This window comes from Bos taurus, chromosome 6 (genome assembly GCF_002263795.3).
Source record: "Bos taurus isolate L1 Dominette 01449 registration number 42190680 breed Hereford chromosome 6, ARS-UCD2.0, whole genome shotgun sequence".
NCBI lineage: Eukaryota > Metazoa > Chordata > Mammalia > Artiodactyla > Bovidae > Bos > Bos taurus.
In genome coordinates this window covers 68,855,663-68,871,193 of record NC_037333.1, presented here as the reverse complement: position 1 = coordinate 68,871,193, position 15,531 = coordinate 68,855,663, and the positions used below count along the sequence as shown (strand labels likewise).

General features: G+C 38.7%; 1 protein-coding gene across 2 annotated transcripts in view; it reads left to right on the top strand.

Annotated features, from left to right (window-relative positions):
- The window catches only part of SCFD2 (sec1 family domain containing 2), a 397,062-nt gene that overhangs the window by 64,828 nt on the left and 316,703 nt on the right, over positions 1 to 15,531 (top strand). For both annotated transcript variants that reach the window (NM_001078005.1, XM_015471617.3), the window contains exon 4: positions 4,945 to 5,120. In NM_001078005.1, coding sequence (NP_001071473.1) covers positions 4,945 to 5,120 — 176 coding nt within the window. The remainder of the gene's footprint in view (positions 1 to 4,944; positions 5,121 to 15,531) is intronic.

Below are 15,531 nucleotides of genomic sequence, written 5' to 3'. Positions count from 1 at the left end.
ATCTGTCCCCTTTCTCCCAAGCAATAATTCTATTTTGCTGTTTCAAAATATACATAGAATTAATGGTTGTTAAAGTTTTCTGTTTTTTTCTTAACTAAAAATCAAAAGTCTGTTTCACTTTCTTAAAAACTGTATATATAAAAAAAGCCTAATAGATTTTCTTACTTGAAAACTCGTTTTCAAATTTCAAAATTGTCCCTTTTCACAGAGTTGCTATATATTATGTCTTGATAATATATAATATATAAAACCCTTGTTTTATGACTGGAAAAAAAATGTGTTGGCAGGCCTTCTTGGGTTGACATTTTAAAATCACTGTCTAAATCTACCTGAGAAGTTTTATTTTTTTTTTTTTGGTAATATGAGGTATGAATAAATGTTCTATTACTTTTTCAACACCTGGTCCTGGTTGCTTGCAGTTTTAGTTGAGATGAACTGGGAAGTTTTCTCAAGTTATTAGTCTTATTGTATAACATTTTTAATACTCAGTTAATTTTGACTTGTTTTATGTAAGATTCTGATTAAACTTATATTTAAAAATGTCACTAGTCTGTATTTTAAAGCATTTGTGTAAAGTACTCTTTTAATAAATTTAAATTACCATGTTTTGGATTTTTACCAAAAACCCCCTGCTTTCATGACATGTATAAGAAGTGTTAGTGGCTTGTGTATGTAAGAAAAAGATACACAGAGGGGAAGAGACTAGAGCAGCAAGGGTGGATAATCGCTAATTCACAATGTAGTATTCTGTTGGCATTTCCTGTTATGAAATATAGCCATTTGTTCTTTGGATCTCATGCTTTATGTTGGAAGGTAGTGTTATGTAAATATGGTTGTTGAGTCCAAGTCTGAGATTGGAAGATGCTAACTGAATAAAGTTTAACTATATTTTTGAATTGAAGACATTCTTATCTTTAAGTTGAACATATGGTTATTGCAACTGAAATCTAAACAGACCTGATGACTTTCTCTGATGATTTCCATTTTTTTAGGTCTCTCTAAAAATGGGAAATAGATGGGGAAACAGTGGAAGCAGTGTCAGACTTTATTATTTTGGGCTCCAAAATCACTGCAGGTGGTGATTGCAGCCATGAAATTAAAAGACGCTTACTCCTTGGAAGGAAAGTTATGACCAAGATAGCATATTCAAAAGCAGAGACATTACTTTGCCAACAAAGGTGCGTCTAGTCAAGGCTATGGTTTTTCCAGTGGTCATGTATGGATGTGAGAGTTGGACTGTGAAGAAAGCTGAGTGCCAAAGAATTGATGCTTTTAAACTGTGGTGTTGGATAAGACTCTTGAGAGTCCCTTGGACTGCAAGGAGATCCAACCAGTCCATTCTAAAGGAGATCAGCCCTGGGTGTTCTCTGGAAGGAATGATGCTAAAGCTGAAACTCCAATACTTTGGCTACATCATGCGAAGAGTTGACTCATTGGAAAAGACTCTGCTGCTGGGAGGGATTGGGGGCAGGAGGAAAAGGGGATGACAGAAGATGAGATGGCTGGATGGCATCACTGACTCGATGGACGTGAGTTTGAGTGAACTCCAGGAGATTAACAATTAGTAATTAACAATTGGGTGATGGACAGGGAAGCCTGGCGTGCTGTGATTCATGGGGTCGCAAAGAGTCGGACACGACTGAGCGACTGAACTGAACTGAACTGAAAGGGCAGTTATGTTATGAATAGATTGTGTGTATTCTGAGCCTTTTAAATTTCTTCTCCTTCAGGTCCTGGAGATAGGGTTGGAGAGGTAGGCAGTTACGTACCACATAGACCCTTTCAGGGTTTCAAGACTTTTTAGTTGTTGCCTTAGCAGTACTTGTCACAATAATGATTAAGTAATTGTTCATGTAATTGTTCTATGACTATCTCTCTTGGTCAACAAAGCTCTGTGTGTCCAGAGACTATACTGCCATCAACTGCAGCACAGTGTTTAAAGAAATAAATGGAGCTCACTGCAGTGTTAGATCTGAATCCATTTCATGTGAAAATTTGTTTTCATATATTTAATGTGTCAGAAATGTTCTTGTGTAAAAATGTTCATCCTCTGCACAAAAGATCCCATCCCCTAAGAGAGTGACATGTAATGAGCTGGATTAATTAGGAGAGCATTCTGGGAGTCATTTGTCTTCTTTATTTGTTGGCCGTGAGGACAGACTTTTTTCTGATTTGTTCATGGGCTTGTGCTTAGCAGTAAGAACAGTCCCTAGCACAAAAACATGTGTTGAACCAATGGATTAATAAAAGTTAATGACACTCTTAACTCAATAATAAGAAAGCAAACACCTTAATAAAAATGAGCAAAGGATTTGAACAGACACTTCACCAAAAAAAGATATAGGGTGGCAAATAGGCACATGAAAAGATGAACAACATTATTAGTCATTAAAAAATCCAAATTAAAACCCCAGTAAGATGTTGCTAGATAACCTATTAGACTGGCTAAAACCAAAATACTTGGCAATACCGAGGCTATTGAGGATGTGAGGGAATAGAACTCTCATTTGTCACTAGTAGGACAGCTGACTTTGGAAATTAGTTTGTCAGTTTCTTATAAAGTTAAGCATACATTTAGCATATGACCCAGCAACCCTAGAAATTTACTTATGAAAAAACTGAAATCATTATGTCCACAGACACGTATGCACATAAAATACTATATGAAGATGTTTGTGAAGTTTTTATTCATCATTTCTAAAAATTGGAAACAACCCAAATGATCATGAACTGGTGAATGGATAAGTCTAAACAAACTATGGTTCATACAATGGATTACTACTCAACAAGAAAATAGAGCAAACTACTGATACAAGCAACAACATGAATGAACACCAAATACCTTATGCTCAAGTAAAAAGAAGCTAGACTCAAAAGGCTATGTGCTATATAATTCCAATTATAGAACATTCTGGAAAGGAATAACTATGGGACAGAAACACAGACAAGTGTTCACCAAGGACTTGGGATGGGAAAAGAGAATTGACTACAAAAGGGGAGCTTTGGGGAGTAAAGGAAATAATCTATCTTGATTGTGACTGTGTTTTTGTCAAAATTCATAGAATTATTTTGAGAACACCCTGAACCAGAAAAAAGTGAATTTTACTGTATGTAAATTATACCTTAATCAAGCCAACTTAAAATCAAGCAAAGAAGGGATTAATGAGGCTCTTCTCTGTTAGTACTTAAGCTAGCAAATTGTTAGCTTGCTGCTGAGAATCAGGAATGAACTATGCTTTACCAAGGGACCAAAGAAACTAGTGAGACTCAGCTCTGTGCTATGCATTTCCACTGTTCTTGCCCCTCGCTGCAACCCACCAACTGTTGTTGTTTGAAAATGAAAGTTGCTCAGTTATGTCTGACTCTTTGTGACCTCATGGACTATACAAGTCCATGGAATTCTCCAGGCCAGAATACTGGAGTGGGTAGCCTTTCCCTTCTCCAGGGGATCTTCCCAACCCAGGGATCAAACCCAGGTCTCCCTCATTAAAGGTTAATTCTTCACCAGCTGAGCCACAAGGAGTGGGTGGCCTGTCCCTTCTCCAGTGGACCTTCCCAATCCAGGAATTGAACCAGGGTCTCCTGCATCGCAGGTGGATTCTCTACCAACTGAGCATCAGGGAAGCCCCATATAAGTGGGCAAAAAGGCACTTTAGAATCCTTAATCTCTTCAAAATATGCACTAAACAGGTAGAATATATTACAGGCTTGGAAGTTTCTTGTGACAAGGTCTTTATTTTTTGTGTATTATAATCTGTAGCAAAACCACTAATTGACAAGTGCCATTTAGCACCGTGTAAGACACTGAACTCTCACTTGTTTGCTACCCCATAGAGTTGCTGTGAAAATCAGAAGAGGGCATGTGCTAAATAAATACGGGTAGTTTTATTGCCAGATATTAACCAACGTAGGCATAGCAAACAAACCTGGATTTTAGGCATCAGAGGGTAAACCAGGAAGACAGTGTGGCTGAAATGTACAGGAAGGATTTACTGGCCTTGCATTTGTGTTTGGCTCCATTGCACTCTTCTTGCCCAGTGAGGAGAAACTGTGGTGTTCTGGGGTTCTGCCCATTGCATTGATGAATGGCAGGAATGAGATCTGACATAATAGAATGGGAAGTGACTAAATGGAAGGAGTGCTATTTAGGAAAAGGTTGGACTTAGAGGTCTGAAAGACTGAATCTTCAACAGGGTTTGTTTGCGTTTTTGGTACTCCAGTCTTTAATGAGGTGAGAGTCTTCTTCTAGATCTAGGTGACAATGGTAGTAAATGTGCTGTCATCCATACGAAACCCTTTCTTTTGATATCTCGTCTTCCAGGGTTTTTTCCACTTTGGTTCTCTATACGTTTTTGTTCCAACACCAGTCTGCTTTTATGCTCAAGGATGTTGTCATAAACCCATTGATATCAGTGATAAAGTTTTAGCTATAGTCCTAACAGATTTCTCTTTTGCTTTATATACATAACACACACAATTGGAAACCTTGACTTTTTGGCTCTTAGATTGCTATATCATATGTCTTGCAGAGGTACTCCACGTTGAGCTCAAGAAATATTTATTCATAAGACCTTATTTGAAAACTCATTTATGGGGTATTGCAGAGTTATGAAATGAATCCTAATAACAATATGGCTTTGGCAAGAGCACTTAACATCTGTTTTTTTGCTTGCAAAATGCAGTTGGTAGTTTCAACTTTGCTGTTGTCACCATGTTGTTTTAAGAGTCACAAAAGCTTAGGAAAGCTTGCAGTTGACTCTGAAGTTTTGTGCTGATGGGAGATAGTGAGGAACAGGGAAGCCTGGCGTGCTGTAGTCTGTGGGTCACAAAGAGTCGGACACGACTGAGCAACTGAACAAGGCAGTAGTATTATTAATGGCACGCTCCTCTTTATTTTTACCGCTCCCAGAAGAGGGTACGCTGATGAATTGTATGTTTTTCCAGGGAGAGTCACTCCGGGGCAGCTCATGTCCTATATTCAGCTCTTCAAGAACAACCTCAAATCTCTAGGGAATCACTGTGGGCTCCTACAGCTTGGGCTGGCCACTGTCCAAACTCTGAAACACCCACAGACTGCCAAGTGGGACAACTTTCTGGCTTTTGAAAGACTCCTTCTCCAGGTATGTTGCTCTGGGGGCTTCTTGGGGTATTAATAATTAAAGTTTTTACTTCCAGGGAAAAATTTAATATTTATTATAATCTGAGTAATAAATCATATTGTTGACATGTGCCCTATATCATATTCTGTAAGTGCCCCCAATTTAAAATGCAAGTAGCAGCTTTTTCTATTTTTTTAGTTTTTCTACTTTTTTTTTCTCTTGACAATAATGTCTTTGGCTTCTCACTCAATACTTAGATAAATGTCTTTTTGAGTATTTAACTAAACTTTGAAAACCTCTTCTCGATTTTATGCCATTTGGACCTTTCTTAATCTTCATGGCATCTTTATTCAATCCTTGCTACTTTTCCTGTAGAATATGCTACTTTTGATACTTTTTCTGACAATAGTTTCTAATCCTTACAACATATGATAACATGTGGCTTAAAATGATGTTTAGTAACAGATGAAAGGGAGGCAAACTCCCTTTGTAGTTTTATAAAGAGATATGTACATGGGGTATGGCCTTTTCATTATTGTTTAAATATTTGCATGGGATACTTTAAAAAACATGTGTTTTTTAAATTATAAGGTATTTTGAAACACAAAATATTATGACTAGATATTTATGTATTTTACGCATAGATTCAATATAATTTAGTAATTTTTTATATTTATATGCTTTTCCATTAAAGAAATAAAACTAGAGGTAAAGTTGAAGCATCTCTGATACTTAACCCTTTCCGTGCTCTGATTCTCCTTTTTCCTTTCCCGTGGTAATCAGAAGCTTGATTCCTTGTTTCTATATATTTATTAAAAACTTATTTTTCTATAAATAATACAGAGTATTGTGCTATGGGTTTTACTTTTTATGTAAGTGATGTCATATTGTAAATATCCCTGAACAACCTGCTTTTCCCTCTCAGCATTCTGTTTTTAAGATAACCCAAATTGACATATACAGATTTAATTGTATGAATATTCAACAGTTTATCCAATCCATATTGATGTATAGCTAGACTGTCCCATATTTGTGTGTGTGTGTGTGTGTGGTTAGAAAGAATGAGATGAATATCCTGGAGCTTGTCTTCTGGTTTACATGTGAGAGAGTGTCTCTAGGGCACATACATTGGAGAGGATTGTTAAATTTGTTGACCATGCATATTGATGAGTTTAAAAAATATCTGTGACCAAACTGACCACTAGATTTTTCATGAGTATTTTAATGATTCTAATACCATATGTAAGTTGAATTTTCTAAGTGCTAACTGGTATATTGGAGTACTCCTGACTTTTGATTGGTGATCACACGTCCAATAGCCTTGCATTTTGCATTTATATTTGTTATCCACTTTTTAAAAAAAAATGTTCATTGGAGGATAATTGCTTTACAATGTTATGTCAGTTTCTGCCATACAACGATGCGAATCAGTAATGATATACATATGTTCCCCTCCTCTTGAATCTTCCTCCAGCTTCCCACCTCCCACCCCATCCTACCCCTCTAGGTTGTTACAGAGCACTGGATTGAGCTTGTTTTCCTTTTTCTTTCTGTTTCATTGGTTCTCCTGTATTTCCTCTGCAGGCAGTAATATCTGTAAATAATAACAGTTTTATTTCTTCCTTTCCACATGTGATAGCACTTTATTTTTTAAAAAAAATTTAATTGGAGGCTAATTACTTTACAGTATTGTAGTGGTTTTTGCCATACATTGACATGAATCAGCCATGAGTGTACACATGTTCCCCATCCTGAAACCCCCTCCCACTTCCCTACCCATCCTATCCCTCTGGGTCATTCCCAGTGTGATAGCACTTTCTTAGTGCACTGACCAGGCATACTAAAACTTGCAGTGAAAGTAGGTGTTTTCATCTTATTCCTGACTATAAAGAAAATGTTCTAAAGTTTTACTGTTAAATATTATTTTTTTGTTTTTAAGTTTCTTCTTAATTATATTTTGCTGAGTAATTGTTATTGCTATTTTTGTCATGCATAAGTATTGAATTTCACTTAATGGAGAGTCTAAATTTTTAGATGTATATATATATGGGCTTCCCAGGTGGCACTAGTGGTAAAGAACCCGCTTGCCAATTCAGGAGACAGAAGAGATACAGGTTTGATCCCTGGGTTGGGAAGATCCCCTGGCTGAGGGCATGGCATCCAACTCCAGTATTCTTGCCTGGAGAATCCCCATGGACCGAGGTGCCTGGTAGGCTGCAGAGTCAAACATGACTGCACGCAGACACATGTGCAGCTGGGTTTACTATGGTAAACCCTATGAAGAATTCATAACCTATAAAGAATTCTTTTGGTAGCCTATGAAGAATTATTTTTTTATATTCTAGCAAGAAAGTTTGATTTAGCTTCCTCAATTAAATGGGAATAAAGTACCTACATCACAGTGTTATCATCAGGATTGAATGAGATTGCATATGTGTATCACTAAGTTATACTGCTTAACATATAGTAAATGCTTAGTAAGTCTTAGTCATTATTCTTTTAGCTGAGCCAGAAATATTGCCAATGCTTGCCAGTTTACTTTATGTAAATAATGGTTTTAATATATTCTCACCTAGATTTTATTTTCTAAATTAAAATTTATTAAGGAATAATGAGACTGTTACATTGAAATATATTACCATCTTTTTTACTTAATATTTGATAATGTTTAACAGTATTTTTCTTTAAATCCAGATTTAAATGCCATTGTTTCTACACTGTATATCTGATGTTATGCTAATCGTTTCAAAGAAAAAGTTTTATTGATCATAACTTAATGGTTATGAAACAATCACAAACTGTATAGCAGAGGAAGCATCTGTGTTTATGCTTTCTGAAAAGCATACTTTATAAATATGTATGTAATATCTATCTCCAGTTATTTTTTAGGTAACAATTAACATTTCTAAATAAAAAAAAAATCCAATTTGGAAAATGGCTTTTAAATAAAATGTAAATGATTTATAGAGCCACTCAAGATTTCCCAGGTAAACGTTGCTTTAGTTTTAAACGTTTTCATCTTTGTAGTGAGAAGTAGACCTGGCGTCTTGTCAGTTGCCAAAGTAGTTTTTAATAGGTAGAATTAGTTTTCTTTATGAGATACTAAATTTTAGAGTATCTGTTCTGTAACAGATCAAGTTTAACTAAACTAAATGACAGTATGTCTGCTTCAGTTCAGTTCAGTTCAGTCGCCCAGTCGTGTCCGACTCTTTGCGACCCCGTGAATCGCAGTACGCCAGGCCTCCCTGTCCATCACCAACTCCCGGAGTTCACCCAAACTCATGCTTGTCCTGTAGCAAATTGATGAGTTTTACCTTCTCAGTCTTCTAGTGCTTCTGTTAGGTCCCCCAGCCAGATGGCTAGGCTTGGAAATGTAATGGCTCATTTTAGGTCTGTTCCTGACTTCGTCAACACCCTGGGAGGTCCTGACTTGCAAAGTGCTGGCAATATTATTTCCATAAAGAGTGAGGGAGGAAGCAGAAAATGGTGATCCCTAAAGTCAGGCCAGAGTGTTGTTGACATTTATGGAGATTTTTCATTGGATTTTTCCTGAGAAGAAAAATTGTGGAGCATGCTTAAAAGAAAACCTCTTGTTTCTTTACTTTCTACTCTTAACACTTCTGATACCAAATGTGTAGGAGTTTTTCCCATGCCAGGCAATCCTCCAACTCACTCCTGGGTGTCACACCCACTGGAGGGTGTCCTGTAATTCAATTATGACTGATTAAATGGAGTAGCACAGACCCCACAGGTTATGGGCTCAGTCCCACAAGACTGCTCCCCACTGTAGACATCAATTTCAAGTCTGGGCCTCGGATACTTCTGACCAACCCACTATCAATCAGGGTTCCCATGCCCCATCCCCACCCCTTCCTCCTTGGGTTCCATAATTTGTTATAATGGCTCACAAAACTCAAGGAAACATTTATTTAAGTTAACTGGGTCATTAGAGCTCAGGTAAGGTCCAAAAGGATCCTGAGAGCAGGAGCTTCTGTTCCCATGGAGTTGGGGTATCCCATCCTCCCAGCCCATGGTGTGTTTACCAACCCAAAAGCTCTGTGAATTCTATACTCTAGGGATTTTTATGGAGGCTTCATCTTGTAGGCATGATTAATAAGTCAGTCTCTAGCTCTTCTCCCCTCCCTGGAGGATGGGCGATGCGTATGTAACTGAAAGTCCGAGATTCTACTCTTGGCTTGGCCTTTCTGGTGATGGCCCCCATCCAGGAGCTACCCAGGAGCCCACCAGTAATCCCCTCATTAGAACAAAAGATGCTCCTATCACCCAGGAAATTCCTGGAGATTTAGGAGTTCTGTGTGCCAGGAATCAGGGTCCAAGACCAAATATTGGAAACAAAGATGTTCCTGGCACCCCTGTTGATCAGGAAATTACAAGGGCTTATGTGCCCGGAACTTTGGGCAGAAACCAAATATGTGTTTTTAACTGCGAAGGCAAGTTATTAGGAGGAAACACCGCACGCCCCCACAGATTTCCACAAGGAGAGGTTCTTCCTAGGCGTGCTCTTGGTCTGTTTCTGACCCTTTATTCCCTCCTTTCTTAGGGAGAGGGAGTTTTATCCAGTTAGCAAGTTCAGGACAAGTGAATGGGCTCAGCTCTTTTCTCCTCTTCGGAGGTGTCCTGCCTGCAGAGGGCAGTGTGAGGCTCAGCTCTTTCAGAGTCAGAATCTGCCCTCATTGACTGGCAGCCTCTTCTTTTTCTACCCTTCTTATTCTTTATTCTGGTAGCTTGGTTTGACATTTTGAATGAAATGTCAAATATTTGGGAGAAAAGGTTAAATGGGGATTTATCAGTTGTATCTTTGGAGTTGTACACAAAGAGAGGAAGGGATGAACATAGTACAGAAGAAAACTTTTTTATGACTGAGCTGAAAATAGCGAAAGTCATTTTCCATGCTGAAAAGAAAAGGGGCACATTTGGCTTGAAGAATACTACCATTTCTATTGATTCTAAGACATCCTTTGTTTCACATTTCTGAAATTGGGATGCATCTTGGAATCAGTGGCATTTCTCAGTTTAAGTGCAGTATTTTTTCCCCCCTTGCTGCTGCTGCTAGGTCGCTTCAGTCGTGTCCGACTCTGTGCAACCCCATAGACGGCAGCCCACCAGGCTCCCCTGTCCCTGGGATTCTCCAGGCAAGAACACTGGAGTGGGTTGCCATTTCCTTCTCCAATGCAGGAAAGTGAAAAGTGAAAGTGAAGTCGCTCAGTTGTGTCCAACTCTTAGTGACCCCATGGACTGCAGCCCACCAGGCTCCTCCGTCCATAGGATTTTCCAGGCAAGAGTACTGGAGTGGGGTGCCATTGCCTTCTCCGTCCCCCCTTGCTAGGGTACATCAAATAGTGCTGTGTGTTACAGTCAGTTGTGTCTTAGAGTCAACGAACTTGGGTTTTGAAGGTAGAAGTCAATGAAAATTTCCCCAGACCTTGGGTCTGACTTGGTACCTTTCTTACTGCTCTTTTGGCAAAGTCTTGGTGTTAAAATTGTGACATTTGAGTGGCAGCTTGCCTTCACTGGTCATGAAAAGTGAAAGAAAGTAAAAGTTGCTCAGTCGTGTCCAACTCTTTGTGACCCCATGGACTATACAGTCCATGGAATTCTCCAGGCCAGAATACTGGAGTGGGTAGCCTTCCCATCCCCAGGGGTTCTTCCCAGCCCAGGGATCAAACCCAGGTCTTCCGCCTTGCAGGCAGATTCGTTACCAGCTGAGCCACAAGGGAAGCTCAGGAATACTGGAGGGGTAGCCTGTCCCTTCTCCAGTGGATCTTCCTGACCCATGAATTGAACTGGGGTCTCCTGCATTGCAGGTGGATTCTTTACCAGCTGAGCTATCAGGGAAGCCCGATCATGAGTATGATAGAAAGATTTGTCCCTTGGAGTAGTTATCTCACTGTAGTACCTTTCATAAGTTAAGTTGGTCTTTCTTTTATTCAAATTTTTGACTATTAGACAATGCTGTGAATACATTATGATAGTTGAAGCAGTACTGAACTTTCTCCTAAACTTCTCTCAGACCAAGGAATAGATGCTTTGAGAAAGATCTCTTGGCTAGTGCTACCAAATCCTTAGGTTAAGATTTTTATGAGTGGATTCCCGATAGCTTAAGAATGTGACTTAGGTTGGATCCCTAAATATAAGTTGTGTGATATTTGAGATATATATTAATTTATGGTACTAACGTACAAATATTTGATTATTAAATTTTCTTATTTTTAACCTGTTTTGTGTATGTTGTTGTGCAGTTGTTAAGTCGTATCTGACTCTTTGCGACCCCATGGACTGCAGCACGCCAGGCTTACCTGTTCTTCAATATCTCCTGGAGTTTGTTCAAACTCATGTCCATTGAGTCAGTGATGCCATCCAACCATCTCATCCTCTGTTGCCCCCTTCGCCTCCTGCCCCCAGTCTTTCCCAGCATCAGGATCTTTTCCAATGAGTTAACTCTTTGCATCAGGTGGCCAAAGTATTGGAGCTTCAACTTCAGCCTCAGTCCTTCCAATGAATATTCAGGGTTGGTTTCCTTTAGGATTGACTGGTTTGATCTCCCTGTGGGCCTAGGGATTCTCAAGACTCTTCTCCAGCACCACAATTTGAAATCATCAGTTCTTTGGTGCTCAGCCTTCTCATTTTAATTAAAATAAAATGTGTAAGACATTTTATTTACAGCTGCCAATTTCTCATTGGGAGCTAAAAGTTAGTTAGAACAATATACCTGAAATTAGTTAACTTTATTTAAGAAATATATGCACCCAGAAACACTATTTAGAACAAGTGAAAACAAAAAAATTCTTTTAAATAAAAAGGCTATGCTATCTCTCAACTTCTGTAACCATTTGTTTTGTTTTTCATCTCTTCTCTGTATGGCCCCAGGCTCTCTTTCTTCCTGGTTTTGGAGTTTTCCACATTATTACTAGATGTTAAATATTAATCCTAGGAGTAGAATCATAGATCTCTTCTTCCTAAGCGTGAACACATGCATGCCTACACACACACACACACACACACAAACACACACATGTTCTTTCATCCTGTCCCGTGTATAGTAGGCCTAAATAAAGAAAACTAGAGCTAAAGCAACTTGATTCTGACAAATAGGGAGCCTTTGGGCCTTAACAATTGTTAATCTGTCTTATTAGAATGTTCTTTTCCAGCTCTTCTCATGGCTGGTCAGATTAAAACTGAAATGCCATTTCCTCAGGGAAGCCTTCCCTGGATAGCTTTTCCCTGAGAAGCCTTCCCTGAGAAGCTCCAAAACTTTGGAGCTTCAGCATCAGTCCTTCCAATGAGTATTCAGGGTTGACTTCCTTTAAGATTGACTGGTGTGATCTCCTTGCTGTCCAAGGACTCTCAAGAGTCTTCTCCAGCACTATGATTCAAAAGCATCGTTTCTTTGATGCTCAACCTTCTTCATGGTCCAACTCTCACATCTGTACATAACTACTGGAAAAACCATTGCTTTGACTATATGGACCTTTGTCACCAAAGTGATGTTTCTTCTTTTTAATATGCTTCTTGGTTTGTCGTATCTTTCCTTCCAAGGAGCAAGCATCTTAATTTCATGGCTGCAGTCACCATCTGCAATGATTTTGGAGCCCAAGAAAAGAAATTCTGTCACTGTTTCCATTTTCCCCCATCTATTTGCCATGAAGTGATGAGATCAGATGCCATGATCTTAGTTTTTTGAATGTTGAGTTTTAAGCCAGCTTTTTCACTCTCCTCTATCACCCTCATCAAGAAGCTCTTTAGTTCCTCTTCACTTTCTGCCATTAGAGTGGTATCATCTGCATCTCTGAGGTTGTTGATATTTCTCCTGGCAATTTTGTTTCCAGCTTGTGATTCATCCAGCTTGGCATTTCACATGATGTACTCTGCATATAAATTAAATAAGCAAGGAGACAGTATACAGCCTTGATGTACTCCTTTCCCAGTTTTGAACCAGTCCACTTCTCCATGTCTGGTTCTAATTGTTGCTTCTTGACCTGCATATAGATTTCTCTGGAGACAGGTAAGGTGATCTGGTATTCCCATTTCTTGATTGGCTTGCAGTAAATGGATAAAGATTTGAGTGGTTTACCTGAGTCTTAAATGATATCTTGCCCTATGGCCTTTAGGACAGAGGCTTCTTAATGTTCCCACCACCTAGTGTCACCTTTTTACATATATATTATGTGATCACCCAAAATAATGACAGTGATTTGCAGTTAGCCTACCAGCTTAATGCAATCAAGTTCTCCTGAGTGAGAAATGAGTAGGATTATGTGGGCCACTTTCAGACTGTGCAGGGAAAGGACGGGTGTGTGCTTTTCCTACACTTTCTTTGTGTTGAAATGTAAGAATAGGATGTGGCTGACTTGAATTACGAGAGGACGCTGCTGTGTTGAAGATATTTAATAGAAAGATGGAAGAACCATAACTGGTTCGCTGAAGATGGTGTAAACACCATACCAGCCCTAGACTCCTGACCTGGTCTTCATGTGAGTGAGAAATATATTCCTATTTTGTTTAAGCCACTGCAGTTTTGAGTTTCAGTGATAGTGGCCAAGCATTCTAATTAACATGGCCATCTTTCACTATAATTTTCATCACAGAAGTCTGTGCTGTGAGTCTTGTAATTCTGATCGTTTATGATCTCATGGGAAAGTGATCACCATAATGGAGTGTCTTAATATTTTTACTCTTAAACATCCCTAGATTCTGAGTTATTTGGAAATAATATAGGAGATTTAACTTATTTTTATGAAACACTAAATAGAGTTTAAAATTTTTTCCACAGAAATTTATGGGTAAATTTCCAGATGAAAGACATTTGTAATTAAAGAGATCTGAGTAGCCTAAGATGTTGGTTCTTTAGGGGCTCATGTAATTAGACTCTTGTATTAACTCAAAAGACCTCTATTCTTCTTTCTCCTCACAGTTCAGAACACCTGGGGAGACACTGCCTCATCCGTAGGTAGAATACACTTTACTGGTCCTCAGAAATATAAATCATCTCTTCATCACTTTCTGCCTCCTCCAGGGAAGCTCTGCCATCTAGTTCCTTGCCAAGAGAGGTGTCACTTCCAGATGGTGGAGAGAAAAACTCAAACGCATTTTCCAAAAGAAAATATTCTTTTCCATTTCATATAATAACAATCTATTGAACACACACTGTTTGCCAGATAGTGAAGTTATAAAACCAAAGCATAAACGGTTTCTTGGATGAGTGTTCAGTTTATTCTGTAATGTGGATTAGCTGTCAGTGCTTAGTACCATCTGTGCTATTTTCAGGGATACAGGACCAAGTAGGATTTCCTGGCCTGGTCTGAGTACCCGAGTACTGCATTTATAGTATTTTAAAAACAAATTTCTTGAACTGCTGATTTAACTTTGAGGATTGTATAGCAGAGGTTGGGACAAGTTATGAATTTGACCACGGTCCTACCAATAGAGTCAGAACCAGGTTAAAACCCAGATATGTCTGATACTGAAGCCATGCCCTTCGCTGCTCTGTAGTGCTGGAATATTTATCCTGCGGCAAGGCATCAAGTGACTATTGGCCACTTTCTTCTCATACTCCACTCACGCTTGTTCTCAGGCATTAGTATAAAAAAGTTTTCAAAACACAATAAGGTCTACATAATTCATTAATTAAGATTTCAGTTTATATCATTTAAATTGATAACTTTCTCTGTGAACACTGAGATCATTTAAATGTGTTTTTTCACTAATTTGTTTGTTATTGATACATATATAAATTTGGCATCCAGGTTAGAATTTCATCTTGAGCTTTGCTCCTCAGCAAGCCTTTTTTTTGAAACCGCATGAGACTTACACATCTCTCTGTAAGCATACAATGTCTCTATTTCACTTTTATCCCACAGAATATTTTATTTTAATCTGGTTCTTCTCTTCTATCACATTAAGGTATTATGTTTTTGAATAATAAAAGAGAAAGACACATGGAAAATAGAAAAATACCCATGAACTTTTTGTTCCTTTGCCCAGGGAGGGCACATTGCCAGGTTTTGGAGTTGGGTGAATTCGTGCCAAGCATCTGATTAGAAAGTGAGAGTTGAATATATAGGCTAAGTAAACTGTTTTAAACTGGGTTTGCCTTAGAAGCAATGATATCATATGTTATTCCAGCTGGAAGCTAGAGCTAGTAATCAGGCAAAGTAAGTTCAAGACTAGCAATTTTGGTTCTAGCGTTTTGTGGGTCTACCAAAAAAGTTTCAAATACAGACTTTATGCCAGTGGCCAAAGGTACATCTGGGTGGGGCTTCGTTTTGTGAAAAACAAGAAGGGTACAGCCATTCTGGTTTGCTTGACCAAAAGGGAAATAATAATGGTTCGTGCTTCCCTGCATGGACTGAATCTTCTAAGGCTCTCCCTCCAGCTGTTTGTACTATGCTGGCCACTCCAATGCTGGGGTTCT